This window comes from Podarcis pityusensis, assembly GCF_964106645.2.
Source record: "Podarcis pityusensis genome assembly, chromosome: 12".
Lineage (NCBI taxonomy): Eukaryota > Metazoa > Chordata > Lepidosauria > Squamata > Lacertidae > Podarcis > Podarcis pityusensis.
The window spans coordinates 33,616,525-33,634,572 of NC_138037.1; the positions used below are offsets into that span (position 1 = coordinate 33,616,525).

General features: G+C 42.3%; 1 protein-coding gene across 5 annotated transcripts in view; it reads left to right on the forward strand.

The window, feature by feature from the left end:
- HDAC9 (histone deacetylase 9) overlaps window positions 1-18,048 on the forward strand; it is a 497,559-nt gene that overhangs the window by 302,528 nt on the left and 176,983 nt on the right. For 4 of the 5 annotated variants that reach the window (XM_080974605.1, XM_080974606.1, XM_080974608.1 and 1 more), the window contains one exon: window positions 5,371-5,631. In XM_080974605.1, the coding sequence (XP_080830731.1) occupies window positions 5,371-5,631 (261 nt within the window). Of the gene's footprint in view, window positions 1-5,370; window positions 9,252-18,048 lie in introns of those variants that run through there. The other variant, XM_080974609.1, reaches the window with a different exon arrangement.

Here is an 18,048-nt window from a genome sequence, read left to right on the forward strand (position 1 = left end):
AAATAAAATAAAAAATGGTTGCCAAGGGCTAGTGGAAAGATTCGTGATTGGCTCTTGGAAGTCAAAAGAGAAATTACACAAGCAGGATGCCACCACCAAGAAGGCCTCTTCCTTGGTTGCTACCCACCTTACTTTGTTTGGGGAACACTTGAAGGAGGTAACAGTGGAACTGGGAAAACTCCCGGTCTGAAAAGTTGCCATGTGATACTGTATGAAGAGATGCCCACCTGGATCAACACATTTTAGCAACATCAGGAAAACCACTTAAACATTAAGGATGATCCGGCATCTGCATGAATTGTTTCACACTGTGACAAGTTCTGACTTGTCCCTCAATGCCAATCTGTAAAGTGAATAATAATGACAGCAACAACAAGTTGCTTTGGAAAACAAATTACCCCATGGGTAAGAATGAAAAGTCCTTGTTTGTGCCATGAGTAGTTTTTGCTCATTTTTAGCATAATTGCAATGCCATGTAAAGACTTTGGAAGTCTTTTACAGTTTTACAGATCACCTCTGCGTTAGCACAAGCTCTGATCTATAAGAAGACCTTTGGAGTGTTTAGCCTTGCAGAGTTGCAGGAATCAATCGAGTTCTTTTCTTTGATAAAGTTAATAAATCCCAGCTATAAGCCAGCACGGTGACTGGGGTGATAACTAGCAAAAGCTAACACAGGCCAAAGGTAAAGCTCCCCCCCCCCCCCCGAATTGTTTCTGCTATAAAAAGAATAAAACAATCAACTGGACCAAAAAGTTTGCCTTACTTCCTTATAGCAGGAGAAGATCCCCCATGGTTTCTTCTGTCATTTGTCAGAGACCATGTGTTTGAAGTGGGAAACAGTATACCTCTTCATTGGAGTCTGAAGTTTATACCTAAGGGATGCAATACACTGACCTTCTCAAAACATTTTAGCTGAAATGCAAATTTTGACATCTCATCCAGAAGTCAGTGGAGAGTCTTGCCCTTGCTTTTGAAAAATGAACGTGTGGAAACCTGAACTGGGCTTTCCCTTTTAAAGATAGTCTTTGCTGTTGCCAGATTTAATATACTTCTGTCTAGATGACAGCTTGTTTCCTCATAGAGTCCTTTGATCACAATTTTTAGAACTCCATTCTGCCCAATAAACGGGATAGTATGTCTGGCAGCTCCAGTTAAACTAATTGTCATAGGTACCAAAAGACTGGCTCTACAACAGAACTCTTACTGTTTTGACTCCTGTTCCTGTCTTTGCAAATAACTTAAAAGATGCAATTTCTACTCGCACCATTGGCACCGGGTTATTGGCATGCATCTAAAAACATTAGAACTGCAGGGAAAGCAAGATAGCGGATATTTTCACGAGCCCTGGAAAGCAATTAATAGAGAGTGTCTTCAGAACTGTATCCAAACTTACTGCATCATATTATGAACCTTGTGATCACGTTGTATCGCGTGATGGATACACACTCAGATTTGCAATTACTGTACGCTTTAATAAATATCCTAAATACTTTGAAAAGTGGTTTTCCTTAAGTGCTTGATGTGTTTCCCTGAAATCATTTTAGTAATCATTACAAAAAAACAGACCTGTACGGTAGAATGAGTTTATCATTCTCACGCTACAGAGAAAAAAGTCTCAGCTTGAGGTGTCTGGGCTTTCCTGAGGTGGGCTAATGATGCAATCTGCTTACTTTCCCTTCTCCAAGTGCTGCTCAGCTACAACCCCAGCCACATCAATAAATTGTAAAAATAAAATAAAAAAGAATTGTCAGTTAATGGCTACTCCAGTTTGTACTGGTCTTAGGATAAAAATTTGCTAGAACTTAGAAACAGGTCACAACTAGGAAACCTTGAATATTTTATCCTTTCTTTGTTTGTTTGCTATGGATGCTTACGAAAAGCATTAATTTTCAATTAGTAGAGATATTTTCTCTCAAAGGTTTGAAGTTGAATGGGAGTGGGACGATATGTTTTCGTTGGATATCCAAGCCTCTGCTTACTGCCACAAGTGGTTAGGTGCGTGGACAGATTTGTGCATAATATTGGTTTTAGCTCAACTGACTAGTATAAATGATGCCCCTTAGGCATTTGTGTCATGCTTTTTGGATTAGTTTGCAGACAGCACACAGGGCAGCTCATCTCTGCACAGTCCTTTATGCTGCTGCTCCTGTTCGTAGGTACACTCAGGGCACTTTGTTCTTTGAATGTCTGTGCAGCAATTTCATTGAAAGGGTTTCAGGAAATTATGGATTTTATGAAAGCTTACACTTGGGGAAGAATACATGAAAAGACTTGCTGTAAGCAAAATATATAATATATTTATACGGCTTGTGTTCTGCGGCTAGGTTATTTACTTACCATATTTTCCTGCGGAGTGAACCAGGTACAGCTGCCTTTTGAAGTCCTTTCTTCGTTAGACTAATTTCTCAAAACGCTTCCTCTGGTGCTGCTGCTGTTTACTTTGGCTTATACGTATTCCTGACGGTTTAATTTCCTGCAAACAAAAGAAATGAAATGGTCCCGGTTCCATTTGCTGGAAGCTGTTCCACCAAGTAACTTTCTCGGTTTGGATCAATTGCCAATACAGTGGTACCTCGGGTTACATACGCTTCAGGTTACAGACTCCGCTAACCCAGAAATAGTAACTCGGGTTAAGAACTTTGCTTCAGGATGAGAACAGAAATCATGCTCTGGCGGCGCGGTGGCAGCAGGAGGCCCCATTAGCTAAAGTGGTGCTTCAGGTTAAGAACGGACCTCCGGAACGAATTAAGTACTTAACCTGAGGCACCACTGTACTGCTTTTGAGAACTGCACTTGGTACAGTTAGCCCAAACGTGGCTGAATGGTCATTATTAAAGAACAGTACTGTCTTTCTAGATCTGTTTGTTTTGTTTTGTTCAGCACTTCATATATTTTAGATTATATATATAAATAAAACAGTACATCTTAATGATTGCCTCCTTTGAATACCAGTTAAGGGTCCTATTTCCACCAAAATATGAGGGTAGATTACTTTCATGCTTTGTGTTAGAATTCTGTGGGCTTCATGCAGCCAAAATTACCATAACAGGGTTCAAATCAGCCATGAAGATCCCTGGGTGATCTTGGTCCAGACAACATCTCTTAGCCTAACCTAACCTCACAGGGTTGTTGTGGGGATAAAGTGGGGAGGAGGAAAACCATGCACACCACCTTGAGCTACTTGGAAGATAAAGCTGGTGCATAAATGTAATAAATAAATATTGTGCCATTAACAGTACTTTAGCCAAGCACGGAAATCGTCCCTCTTGCTCTTTTTACACCTCTGTGCCGAGGCACCTAGCCTTCTCTTGCTACATTGCAGCCTTGTTCTGGCTACTCCAGGTCCCCCAAGCCCAATTCCTCTTCCCTGTCCAAACTTGACTTCCCACTTGCTAGGCCACAAACAATTCCATGCTGCTTCACGCCAGTGCTTTTGTGTGCCTCTGTTCAAATGCAACCCTAGCTCTGATAGATCTCTCCAGCTTTCTCCTTTGTGCTGGCTTTTTTTAAAAAATATTTTATTAAGGATTTTCTTGTTTTACAGAAGTAAGTGTAATGCCTCGTGTTTTTTTCTCCCCATGGTACCTAACACCAAGGAAACTAGCACTAATACACCCAGGAACCTCACCAAAATGCTGGAGAGGGTGCACCTCCACAGGCACATACCTTTGTGCTGGCTTTGAAGCGGCCAGATTCACAGTTCTTCACAGCTGCTAGGAGACAAATAAATGCATCCCTAGTTCCAAGCCTCACTCCTGTGAAAACAGGGTTGGTTTTCAGATTCCCCCCTGCCCCCATCTAAACCATGTGTGTCTCTCCCCTTGACATTTTGATCTGGAGTTGATCTGTGGCAACTGCTTGGGAAGGAAGTGCTCAGTTACAGTTGGGGAAGCTCAAAGGCTGTCTTAAAATTTAAACTTAGGATACTTTAACCAGATCCTCGCCTGAATTTCAGCACACTGACTCACAGCCGTATGATCTTGGAAAAATGTTGCTGTCACATTTGTGAAACGGGGACATTCATGCTTGTTGATGTTTTTAAAAACGTTACATCAGTGCACCTGTATGCATACATTTACTTTTCTACAACTTTACAAAAAGCCTTGGAATTCATTTAATATATTAATGGTAAAGTTGCTCCAAGGGTGCTCTTTCCATGAACTACCCCATATGTCACACGAGGGTTGCAACATCTGCCTTATCAGGTCTGCAGGAATGGTGCTATAATGCATCACAAAAGAGAAAGATATCCCCACTTTGAACTTGAAAGCCTGCAGAAGGAGTACAGTGAGGGAATAAATATGTTTCCTAACTGGGCGGCAGTCTGGATCTCATTCTCTCTCAGATTCTCTTTAAGGCTAACCCACCTGATGCCGAGGAACTGGCATATGGAATGTTTTACAGATGGCCCAGCATCAGTGACTCATATAGCTGTAGATGATTATCTGTCACACAGATGTTTCAGCCTGTACTTTTCTGCTAGCCCCATTCAGCAGTCAGCCACTCCTGGTGGCTCAGCAACAGATGTTTCCAATGCCAGTATCTCTTGCCCATTCTGAATATAAGTGGCTGGTATCTTTGCATACTTGGTCATCTTCACCCATTTTGATTGCAACCGGAGAGTGCTTGTGTGCTATAGAATGAGGGGATGTTGTCTCCATCCCCTGTTTTGCATCATTAGCTGCAGAAATATCTATTATCAGTAACTATGTCAATGAAGATAACGTATTTTGAGTGATAGTTGAACCTAAGAAAGTAATTAATATAATTGGTGATATGGACAGCATCCAACAGGGTTGATTGATCCAACCGACTGATTTAAACGCTGACCACTGTGTTCTCCATTTCAAGGTAGCCACAATTCGTTAATGTATAAATCAATTTACACAGATACTGGTAATACCCGTAGTGCAGTTGGTGGTAAAAGGCTCTGATGCTGTTTTTTATGGGTGGGGAGGATAGTTCAGCTACAGGAGGTTCTGGGGTGGTCTTCTCCAGTATCCCAGTATCTCATCAGGTCCTTCTAGCATGGTAGATGACCACATAGGGAAGTGGACTACCTGGAACTGCCTCTGAGGTAGTCTATGCCTGCCTGTTGCTCTTTCCTGAAGTGGAGACAACTGGGGATCATTAGATTGTGGTCTTTCTGCCCCACCAGCTCTTTGGCATACAAATTTTGTAATGTGCACAGTCTTCATAACACCATTCAGAGTTGTTGTTTTTGCAATCCTTCAGTTCACTGTGACTTCCACTAATAGTGCGTTGAAGTTCTCTGATATCTACATTTTGGGCCTCTGTAAAGAATCAGAGCTATTTCATCTTTTATTTCTATGTTTTCTTCCCCCACCCAATCCTCTTTCTTTGTTTCAGATACTTTCTAAATCTATTGAACAGTTAAAACAGCCCGGCAGCCTCGAAGAAGCTGAGGAAGAGCTTCATGGAGAACATTTGATGCAGGAAGAAAGAGCTCTTGGTAGCAGCATTAGGGATGACAGCAGTAGCATTTCTTCGGACGACAGACTGGGGCAGCCTTTAGGGGCTGTGAAGGTGAAAGAGGAACCACGGGACAGTGATGATGATATTCAAAGTCAGCAAATGGAATCTGGGGAGAAAGCTGCTTTTGTGCAACAGGTAATAGGCAAAGATTTAGCTCCAGGCTTTGTAATTAAAGTGATTATCTGAATACTCTTATAATAAGCATTTCTGAATCCTTGGTGAACAACATGTGTTTTTCTTCCCCCATCCACAGGGTTCAATTGAATTGCGTGTTTTTAGCAATCAGCAAATCTAACAACGCCAGATATGTTCACACCTTAAGCATAGCGAGAAGGTTCTTGTTAGATCGGGAAACTCTTATTGCCGTGTGAGCTTTTGGGTAATTCGTAGAATTGGTATTCGCTCCAATGGATTCTACCACATTAGTTCTAGTGAAATGGAACTCATTGTTGTGTGAACTTCCTGATCAGGCTACTGCTGATCAGACCTCGGAATTTCTCTTCTCTTTTGGTTTCGCTCCATTTCTAAACTTCTTTGACATCTCAATGTATACTTTTGTCAATTTGTATATAATGTACCATACTGTAGTCCTAAACACTGTTAAAAAGAAGGGGATTTACCCCTTCCTTGGTACTACCAGCCCAAATACCAGTGATCTGAGCTTTGTACATAGAATGTAACCTGGAGAAAATGAGTTGGAAGGCAAATGAAGACCGGCATAGAACGCACTTTTAAAAACTAAATTGGTTTTCCCTATCTGTGCTGCTTAATTTTATGCCCCATTTTTTTATCACTATCTTCATCTGTTTCCTTTGAGGATATTCCTCATGCGCAACATTATGCATGATATCCCTGTATTTGTCTTAAGATGGTGGTGTCAAGGAACCAAATTATGACGGTGATTGCCAATTTATTTATTCAGCAAAAGCTAAGTATCACAATAGCACACAGCCTAGCACGGAGGTTTACATGCTTATACTAGTAGCAGGGGGACACATTTGTGTTTCCAGCACCCATCTTGGGGCCAACTTTTCCCAGTACCCTCCTCTCCTAGTTGGAAAATAAGTCAGCTGTTCATCCCAGAGTGCCCAGTCAAAGCCATTGAGCCTTAGTGTACTTGGTTTACCCAGACCCCTGGCCAGCTACTCCGTGTGTCAAGTACAGGGGAATGTCTAGGTCTGATTCTCTTGGGAAATTTGTCCAAGGATGTCTAAAAACAGAGCAGGTTGGCAAATACTTTTCAATAATACTGTAAGTATTATTTACTAAGGCACACATGCAGTTATAGGTAGTTGCAGCTCCAGAAGGACCATAGTCCTTTTGAATGCTCTAAAATCAGAAGAGCTCAGTATGTAGCAAAAGCTGCCGTTTACTTAAGCCATTGCTGTGTCAGGTCCCTGCTGTTCTCCTGCAGAAAAGTAATTGTGTGAAGGTGGACAGGAAATGCCTTATAGAAACAGGAAGTCCAAGTGATTCATGCACTGTGGAATGTAAGAGGGGGCAAAGGGAAGCAGAGGATAGGGTTTTATTCTCTGTTTTCTAAAGGGCACTCTATGAAATGATTTATTGTCAAAGAAAATAACAAAGCAAGTAGGGAAATTGTTAAGGAAGCTTTCCAGTGAAACATTTCCTTTATATTCCCTTTTGATATGTTTACTTTGTTGTAGAGGTTTACTTTTATTAAGCTAAAGATGCATTGTATTAAGGCCCCCTTTAATATGGATAATCCAAAACTGACCTGGAATCCTTGTCAGTTCCCCCCGCCCTTATTAAAATATTTATATTTCTAAGGTATTTTAAGGTGCAGTATCTTTTTCAAAAAGAGAGCGCTGTTTTGCCAAATGGAAAAGTTGTTCTAATAAAAGCACGTGGTGTTTACATTTTTATTTTCTAGAATCCCATATAAAATGCTACAAAGATACATTATCCTACCCACAACCTCTGTATCACAAAGAGACTTGCTAACAGATCCTTCATGCTTGCTGCACCAGTAAATATGGTTTGTGCCACAGTTGACCATTTTCCTATTAATATATCTTTTCAGTGTAGAAAGACACGTGTACACAAGAGACACACTGTCTTGAATGACAGGTGTATACACCAAGGGTCAGCAAACTTTCTCATCAGGGGGCTGGTCCACTGTCCCTCAGACCTTGTTGGGGGGGAGCTATATTTTTTTAGTGGGGGAAATGAACGAATTCCTATGCCCCACAAATAACCCGGAGATGCATTTTAAATAAAAGGACACATTCTACTCATGTAAAAACATGCTGATTCCTGGACCGTCCGTGGGCCAAATTTAGAAGTCGTTTGGGCCAGATCTGGTCCCCGGGCCTTAGTTTGCCTACCCATGGTATACACCTATTCCACTCCCTGTGCATTTTGTGACAGCAGTAGCTCATTGCATCTTTCCGTCATGTATACACACAGAAAAACAGAAATGTGAGTGCTTGTCACATGTGGTGGTGTACATTCCTCCCCCACACTTTCACAGAAGAAACTCTAAAGGTAAGAATGTGGTGCTGTGTGAAGCAATTCTGACTGTTTCAAGATATTGCTTCAACACAGTGGTAGGGCTGGGCGATATATTGCTATATCGTCCCAAACGGGTTTGAAGTCCATATCGTGGTATCAGCTGCATTTGTGACCTAGCAATGATATTGCAAATCATGGTGTGTGTGTGTGTGTGTGCTAGGCAGAAATCACAGTGTGGGGGAAACCATGAAGCCAGCCAATGCTTCTACATAGCTCCATCCTTATTTCAGACATCATGATATATCAGTATATTGTGATGTTTAACTGGTGATCTATCACAGTGTTGAAAATCAGATATTGCCCAGCCTTACACAGACAGGTCATATTTTGGGAACTGGGTACACTTTCCCAACATTTGTATTCCCTGGAGTCCAGCTGAGTAAGTTGCTCAGCTGGTACTATTTCCCTCTGATTTTAAAAAGTACCTGTGATAATTAGTCTAGGAAGAAAGGCCCCTATGCCATAATCCTGCTTATGTGCAACATAGCTCAAGCAGAAAGATAGAAATCCACTGTTCAGACAAGCTCTTAAATGCATGCAGCCCATTTTCTTGTGTGTGTGGTGGCAGTGCAGAATGTCATGCCAATGTTTAGGAGCAAAATGCTAATTTCAATAGAGGGCCAGCGAAAAATGTTTCCATCAGCTTTATTAGAAGATGCATGAACACCGACTTCCAGATTTAAGGGCTTTAATGTAAACAGAGAGATCACCTTCCTTCTTGAAGAAAAGTAAGAAATCTGATATTTAGATCCATAAAGTAGACATTTGTGAAAATATATTTTCCCATCTTGTACATTCTTTTTCACAGTCTGATCTTAGCCCACTCAAAAAAGGATAGAGCATCTTTTAAAATACATTTTATTTGGGCGGATACCTGGATATAAGCAAACTTTTGTACAAAAATATTTCAAAAATGTGTAACTGTAAAGATATTTTTATAAAGAATTGAGGAGAGTTTCCCCAGTATAGCCAGTGGACTTTCATGCCACTCATTTTTTTTTTTTAAAGAGAGAAGTTACCTGGAACCAGTGAAAAAGGAAAACTGGGTTTACGCAACCATCTTTCTAATTGCTAATTGTCACATTTTAAATCTATTGTATTTATTATAATTTACACCTTTGGTGATCTCTTGTTTTGTGTTGTAAATATATTCTGTTTGTATGTTCCCTATTTTGCCTTCTGATACAAGTCTATATATTCCTTTCTCAAATAAAGTTTTTTTTCTCAAAAGATTCCCTTTCACATACTTGGCTTTGTGTAAACTTGATAACTCTAAGGCACTGCTTTCTCTTTGATATAGGCAAATATATTTGCTTATTACTGTGGAAGGAACAGATTTAGGAGCATGCTTTTTATTCCATTACACAAAGTCTGTTTTTGACCTGTTACTTGATCCCACTTCAGCCATTACACATCGTACAAAAATGGGAGTATCTGTGCATGTTCATTTTATCCTCATCACATTTGTCTTGAACATGTGGGTCAACCATTGCATCATCAAAAAACTGCAATAACGCAAGTAAATACCAGTTTTCTGGTTATCCAGAATTTTGATAGCTAACAATTGTTACTCCAAAGGCCCCCCCAAAAAAATCTTAAGTGATTTATTTGCCTATGAAAAGATGTAGAAGTTTTAAGTGATGCTGATGACTGCAGATCGGGGGGTTTTATATCTATATATAAAATGACAGTGCTAAAACATCACAGGTAAGGACCTTTCCTTTGAAGATGGCTTCCTATAAGCTAGTGTCCTCAGTCTGGAACAAACTGGTTACATTTAAGTTTCAGCGAAATCAATGGGACACATGGCCCTGGAGGCATATATAGAGTGATATAAGGCCCCTGTATCTGAGCAGCATTCAGAACCCCTGTAAAAACTTCATATTCAGTCTGGTATGGGATGTGCTGCACTTCATTATCTGTGGGCAAATGGGTTGCCTACACACTGATCCCCACTTTGTGGTCTTCAGATATCTCTGCATGTGTGCAATAGGTACCACAACTGGTGGTGGACTGGATAGGAAGGAACCAGAGAGCATCTCACCTTCAGTTCAAGCAGGAGTAAAATCTGAGCCAAGGGAGCTCAGGGAAGAGATTGCACTACCTTTGGAAGCCAGCCATGCCTCCTTGGGGTGATCACCCAACAAGGTGCCTTTTAAAGGTGCTTCATGGAACCAGAATACTTCCTTGACATTGTTATGGTCTGCATTTTGTGGAAATGCATTGCTGGCATACAACTTTTAAGAAAGAGAGATCTAAAAACAGGCAAAATGTGCATTACTGGCCAACTGGACTCTGTATCTGGATATGCAAACCATATTCTGTGGGTTCCAGCTGTTTTATAAATGGCGCTCATTTTTGCAGATGCCCCTACAAATGCTGCCATGATTCTTGGATCTTCAAGATGTTTCCTGCCAGTAACTAATGTAGGCGGAGCAATGCAATTTCATTCATTGGCAACACAGTCCTGCAATCCAATCATTCCCACTGAAGTCCTCACTGATATAAATTCAGTCTCTTTTCAATGCAACTATGCTGTTCTTGCCATCATCATTTCCATCCTTGAGTAAAGGATGGAGTTGCATTGAATTAATGGCAAAGTCTCAACTGATTTCAGTGTAACTAAATTTCACTCAACATCTTCCATTTCCATCATTGTCTGAAATCTTAGCTGCAGTGAATGAAATGGCAAATCTTTGTTGACCAATTTCTCTGCAACTAGATGTCACACACCGTGTTCAAAATTTGTAATTCCAAGCTCTCTTTTCCCTGTTTTATCTTCACTGGCATCCTGAGGTACTTTTAGATAGATGTAGGAGATTCCATTCTCCACTCAGGAACTGACTAAGATATATTTTTCTCTCTCCTATGTATTAGATTTAATTTTTTAATACTCCAAATTAACATTTGAAATTATTTGTCCCTGTAATTTTATTGAGATACTTAGGGACCCTACCAACAGTGATAACATTCTCTATCAGACTGTATTAAGGTCCTGTATAGTATGGATTGGGACATGGGTGGCACTGTGGTCTAACCCACTGAGCTTTGGGCTTGCCGATCAAAAGGTTGGCAGTTCGAATCCCCGCAATGGGGTGAGCGCCCATTGCTCAGTTCCAGCTCCTGCCAACCTAGCAGTTTGAAAGCATGCCAAAAAGTGCAAGTAGATTAATAGGTACCACTCTGGCGGAAAGGTAAACAGCATTTCCATGCACTGATCTGGTTTCACCAGAAGTGGCTTAGTCATGCTGGCTACATGACCCGGAAAAACTGTCTGCGGACAAACATTGGCTCCCTTGGCCTGTAAAGTGAGATGAGCGCTGCAACCCCAGTCGTTCGCAACTGGCCTTAACTGTCAGGGGTCCCTTTAACTTTATAGTATGGATTAAATTTTTACTCCACTAATAAAGGTCTTTACTGTATGTTCACTTCCATGAACTAGTGTTTTCTGGGGGGGGGGGGGTGTCACCCCTGCCTACTAGCACACTTGTTGCTTAGTTGTTTATTTTTTAAAAACTTAAATGGTCACTTCAATAGCCAAGTTTTGCGTGGGGCCAAGATCCAAAGAAATGATGTGCATGCAAGGTTAGATGTGAGGAGAGAGAATGACACGAGTAGGTAGCCAGAGTGTCATCTCTTGCTTTGTCTGTGCTCATTACTGTTTTGCTGTTGCTAAAGAGAGGTCTGTGTTTAGATTCAAAAGTAGCTTGCTCATCTAGTTTGTGGGAACGGCTGCATGGAAAGAAACAAATGAAGTCTCAGCTGTGCTTGAGTGTCCTGAACCCGTGGCCTACCTGGCAGCAAGTCAGTATGCCAAATCCAAAGACCAGGGGTCAACCCACACAAGCAAAGTCCGAAGGTCAGGAAACAAAGTCTATGGTCAATCCAACTAAATCAAGTCCAACAGTCAGGATACAGTCCAGAGTCATACCCCAAGCACAGTCCCGTAGAGGCCCAGAAGCATCCAAGCCAAGGACCATCAACATGGGCAGTTGAGCAGACACAGCACCTCAGCTCTGCTTCCCTTTTATACTTTGCCTGCTGATTGCAGCATCTGGGCTTGATGAGGCAAGTGACCCTCACCCAAGCCTCCTCCAGCTGAGGAATCACACACCTCCTCCCAGAGCTAGCGAGCCCCACCTGGCCAGCTAGGGTGCTGGGCTGTGGGCCCTTGCTTGCCTCAGCCTCCTAGAGTGTCCCTCCTGTTGCTCCCTATACGTCAAAACCCAGACAGGGGCCCCTCTGGCTCTGGTGATGGGTCCTGCTGCTCTGGTTCCTGTGCACTGACTCTCATCCTCCGTCACCTTGTGAGTACTTCTCCATCCCCTGCTTGCCCAGGTGTGTCCCAGTCACAGCTACACCCCTTGCCAAGATCCTCTTCCTCCTTCTCATTTTCCTGCCAGTTTATGACAATGAGCTTCTCCCTCATGGGTCCATAACAGTTATTCAGATTCCAGCCTCCAGTACCTAGAGGAAGGTACTTTAGATTTTTGCAGTACAGTAGGTAATCATTAAAAAACCCAACTTCAAGCTCAAGCCCAAGACTTGCCTCTCTCACTGTTTTCTTTTAAGATGTTTCCAAGAAGTATAATCCTGTAAAACACTGGGCTTACTTCAGTCGGTCTACTTCCCTGTGAACAGCTATAATATTATTCTTTAAATATTCCTGATTCTGAGGTGGTCTATAGCTGGGTGATTTTGTCCTAACCTGGCTTCACAATGGGAGAGTCCTGTTGATGGACACAGGGCTGCATCACTGAACATCAGTGCTGTTACCCAGAACAGGCCCTACCATTAGTCAAGTGGGGTGGCTGACTCGGACAACCGATGCTGGAGAGTGGGGAGCAGCACTGAGATTTTAGGGGGTGGTGTAGCTGTGTGGCCTGTCCACTGTTAGCCCTAAAGCTAGCTTGCACCCTTCAGATATAGTGGAGCATCCTGTTCCATTACCAAATTTGAAGTAAGATTCAACACCTGGTTTGATTGGCTTTGGTACGTGGAGTTGGACTTGTGGACTTTGTTCTTTGCCTCAGGCAGCACAATATCTTGGTCTCACAGTGACTACTACTTCTGGATTTCAGGGTGTTCATTACAAGTTTTGTGTTTCGTTGGTATGGTGCATTTAAAAAGAAACGACATATATTTGGCGCATTAGTGCAAGTTGCGTGCATTTCTTATTAAATGAAGTGAAATAAGTACTTAGTTTAGTGCTTTGCCAAAAGGTTATTGGGCAAACAACAGTCTTAGTGTGCCAAGCAGGGTTTTCTTTCCAAAATACATTCTTCTTTATGTTGAAACACATTTTACAATGATGGCTGAGGTTTATCATATATGAGAAGTTTTCTAGACATCTCTTTTTTAAAAATAGTAGTGATTAATCTGTTCTACCACCATGACAATCATTGATGAGGTGCTTCTTCCAAATAGGCTAGTAATCTTGGCGGATGGATCCTCTAAGCTTTACCGGTGATCTAATCTGGCACCCGCGTCTGCTGAGCAGCTGAGCTAGGAGTTCTTTACCAGCACACATTTGAGCTAGTTGTGATCATCCTCTGCCAAACAAAGCCAGTGGTGACAGATTAGTTCAGCCTGCCAATGGCAATTCCACTAGAAACATCAGAAAGTGCTGATAAATCTACTACGTAACTAAGAGCCAATATACACATCAAGAAGAAGGCATATTGTACAGCCTTCCTGGGACTCGGCTCCTTAACAATGCAAATGGGCCATCATATGATGGAATATCTTCTCAGTCGGGAATAGGAAACCTGTAGCCCTCCAAATGTTGGACTCAGCTCACATCATCCCTAGCCACTGGCCAGGTTGGCTGAGAACTGGAGTCCAGCAACATCTGAAGGACCACAGGCTCCCATCTCTGTCCCAGCTTTCTTAAAAAATGTTGTGTGTAGAAAACCAGCAAGTTAGGAAGAAGACAAAGTATCTAGCTGACATGCTTACTTCCCACAGGCAAGAGGCATCATCCAGCCACCTGTAATTGAAGGAGAGCAGCAGCTTTGGGGAGGTTGCACCATGTACTTTCCACCACCACCACCCACCCCCGAATGTGCAGGTCACCTAAAATGCAGTGGAACTACCTTGAACCTGCATAGAGTTTTGCATTTCAGTGCCAGACTGGAAGTTGGGGGAAGACATCCTCATAGAAAGAATCATAGAATCATAGACTTATAGGGTTGGAAAGGGCCAAGAGGGTCCTCTAATCCAATCCTCTGCAATGCAGGAATCTTTTACCCAACTGTTGGAAGGTTGTAGAGACCGATGGAGGAGAGACATGTTTTGTTGCAGCTGGGGCACCCAGTTGTGCTGCTTCAGATGCGCCATGGCATTTATTCTCTCCGTGCTCCTCCCATTTGTTGGGGGAGCAATAACAGGAGAGGATGATGGCCTTGATGCCCTGCTCAAGAGCTTTTCAGAGGTATCTAGCTGGTCGGGCTATATGGATCTTTTGCCCAATCCAGCAGGACTCTTTGTATTTCTCAAAGGAGAAAGTTGTGTGACTCTCTTTTAACAATGTGTGCATCTGCACAGTTTTGACAGGGGCAGGCTACACCGATTCAGAAGGGTTCTTGAAAACACGAAACTTGAGCATTACCGATTCCCTAAACTATTGGATCTTGCCAATTTGACCTTGCAGCCTTCCAAAGACACAGATATCCACGCAGGCCATTTGTGCACAATGGCAGGGAGTTGATGAAGGGTCTTTATTATTCTTAACTTTAACTTTTCTTTTTGTGAGCATCTTACATTTCTCAAACGATTACGCTTTTCCCAGCACTGGCCTAGCATAAAAGATTTACTGTTACAGTTTGTGTGTGGCCAGGCAGTGGCATATGGAAAACATGTTTCCTGCTATTTAATTTAATTACTCCAATCACGTGCCAGCCCCGGGCATGTCATGCTGGACCTGTGAGGCTCATTGTCTGTCAAAGAGATGGACAATATCTTGGCTTTGTTTAGTTGCTCTGCAGGCTGCAGATAAAAAAAAACCTGAAATGCCGACTGTTTGTTTAACCAAACTTTGCATTTTTTACCATTTGGCTTTGATTTCTTTTTTTGCTTTGCAAAAGAGAGAGAGAGAGAAAGAATGACATTTTGGCCCTGTTGAGCTGAAAGAGAAACATTAAGGATCGGAAGATGAACTGTCACATTCTGAGGTTTCCTATATGAAAAAGTTTTCTGGTTTAGAAATGAGCTTTGTTAGCAGAAATTAAAGAGACATGAATCACAGTTTATTTTAAACTTTGCTGCTAGCGTGGCACAATGTGGGGAGGGGTGGGGTGGGGAGGAAGGCCCCGGCTGTGTTTATTTCATTATAATGAATTTAATTTTGATTTAGCTTTTGGTGGTCTGGCAGTACCACTTTGTTTTTAATTTGCCTTCATTTTTAATGCATCAAGCACCAAACGACTGCTTCCTTTTGAACTAATTCGCAGGGGTGTAGGAAGTGGTCTCTCTAGCTCACACTGGCAGGCAGCTGCTCATGGATTCAGGTAGAGGTTTCGTTGAACGCGAGACTTTCCACCAAGGATGAGATCCTGCACAAAGCAGATGCCCTACCACTGAGCTATAGCCCTTCATAGTCTACACACCGTTTTTGTGTGTGAAGATTTTTTAAATTTCGTTCCATAAGGTATATAAAGCAGAGATAACAACTGATGGAAAACAAAGCTGTAAAATGGGCACCTAGGAGTAAGTAAAGGTATATATGGGTTAAATAACAAAGTCCCAGTGTTGGAAACATAGCTGTCAACGTTTCCCTTTTTTAAAGGGAAAATCCCTTATTCCGAATAGGATTCCTCGCAAGAAAAGGGAAAAGTTGACAGCTATGGTTGGAGGGTCTTCTGTTGGTAGGTCAGGATCTGCTGCTGGGTGGGCTGATCTGAGGTGAGCTGCAACATCAGCACTGCCACCCATACAAATATATGGTTATTTATTATTATTATTATTATTATTATTATTATTATTATTATTATTTACACATACATCCATACCCTGCCCACCTGGCTGGGTTTCCCCAGCCACTCTGGGCCACTCCCAATAAAATATTAAAAACACAAGAAAGCATCAACCATTAAAAACTTCCCCATACAGAGCTGCCTTCAGATGTCTTTTAAAAGTTGTATAGTTCTTTATCTCCTTGTCATCTAACAGGAGGGCATTCAACAGGCCCTCTGCCTGGTTCCCTGTAACCTCACTTCTCGCAGTGAAGGAACTGCCAGAAGGCCCTGAGAAGTGGACCTCAGTGTCTGGGCTGAACGATGGGGGTGGAGACACTCCTTCAGGTATACTGGGCTGAGGCCGTTTAAATAAAATAAATGGATCCCCAGGTGCAACCTTTTCAGTTAAAGGTGGGTCTGATTCTGAAAAGGTTGGAGATTACCGAGTCTGATTGTAGCTCTCCAGAGTTTCAGACAGGATCCATTTCTCAGCTCAACCTGGAGATGCCAGGGACTGAATCGGGGGCCGTTTGCTGTGCATTCTACTCTTCAGAGGACCGTCTTTTATTTGGAGGGCTGCCTGGTCCATGTCTGGTTTAAAGACAAAGAAGGGAGAGCAAGCAGAGCCCTTGAAGTTGTCTACCACTGGTCACCAGCTCACAGTATTTTCTCCCCCCCCCCCATGGTGAGATGCATTGCATTTCTGTGCAAATCACAGCATTTATTTCTGTTTGCAGAGTGGTTTATTATTTCTGTAAATCAGCATGGGTGGATCTAAACACAGGAATACAACAATGTTCAATTTTATTATGCAAATCGGTGCCCAATTTTTGGGTGGTGCTTAAGTGGCTGCCCTGTGTGTTCTGCCCCTGAGGTAGGATCCTCCACTAACACAATGGGGGGGGGGGGTGGAGAGAGACACCAGAGTTATTTGGAAATATGGGATGTCTTGTCTGCATATCTGTGCAGGAATAGCCTGGCCATTAGAAAAACCTTACCAGCTGCCAATGTAGAGATCACACCTGTCACCTTCAAAGCTCTGAATCTTGGGGGGCAGGAACGCAGCTATGACAACAAGCCACCACTCTTTGTGACTTGCTCACAAAAAACTTTTACTACCTTACCTGCCCATACATACCTGTCCTCCATTTGTGGTACATAGATGGCAGAAGGAAACTCTCCTTCAGTTTATCAAGTTTTGCCTGGTTGCCTAGATATTATTGTGAATTGCCACAGGTGATCAGGCGTATAGCTATTTACAAGCTGGTCTTCAGGGTCCTGATTGTCCAGGCTGGAGGTCCACACCAATGGTAAGATTATCAAAGAAAGCTGTACAGGATCCAGTGTGGTCCTGGAGCACCTCCACAAATGGAGCAGCTCTACAAATTCAGGTGGAATTTGGCTGCAGTTAGGAGATGTGTGTGTAAACGAAGAGCAGTTTTTTTTTCTGTGGGATCTCCATCTTAATATTTACCCAGCTGGTTGACGAAGTGCCTGAAAGACAAATTGACCACTGATTATTCTTCTGTTAGGAAGCCAGCTTGTAATACCACAGATAACTGCTACCACTCGGAAGGGGGAAATGGCATTTATCTCAATAAACACAGTCGTGAGGCCAGTAATGATTTAAACATAGTTTGAGAACAAATTTCTGTGTACAGCAAATTGAGCCAAAACCAAAAAATGTATAGAACGCATTCAGCCCCAATTTATTAAAGGCACTCTGTATGTTTATGTATATAAGCAAATGCAATCTCCCATCAGGAAGAAGGAGCTCAGTGGGAACAGGAACCAACTCTAAACCAATTACTCCAAATAACCTATCGCATGGCCAATTCCCCGGGTGATTCCCATGTACCAGGCCGCAGTAAAAGTGCTAAAATTAATGATTCTAGAATGAACTCTTTGAGCCCAGCCCAGGTAAAGTTAGTTGTGATTCAGGCTCACCAAAACCAATGGAACAAGTTAGCAGTGGCTGACTGAAGCCCCATTGCTTTCAGTGCAACTTTGTCAAACTGAACTTTCAGGAAGATTCACGTTGTTGACTTCAGGGAGAAGTTGA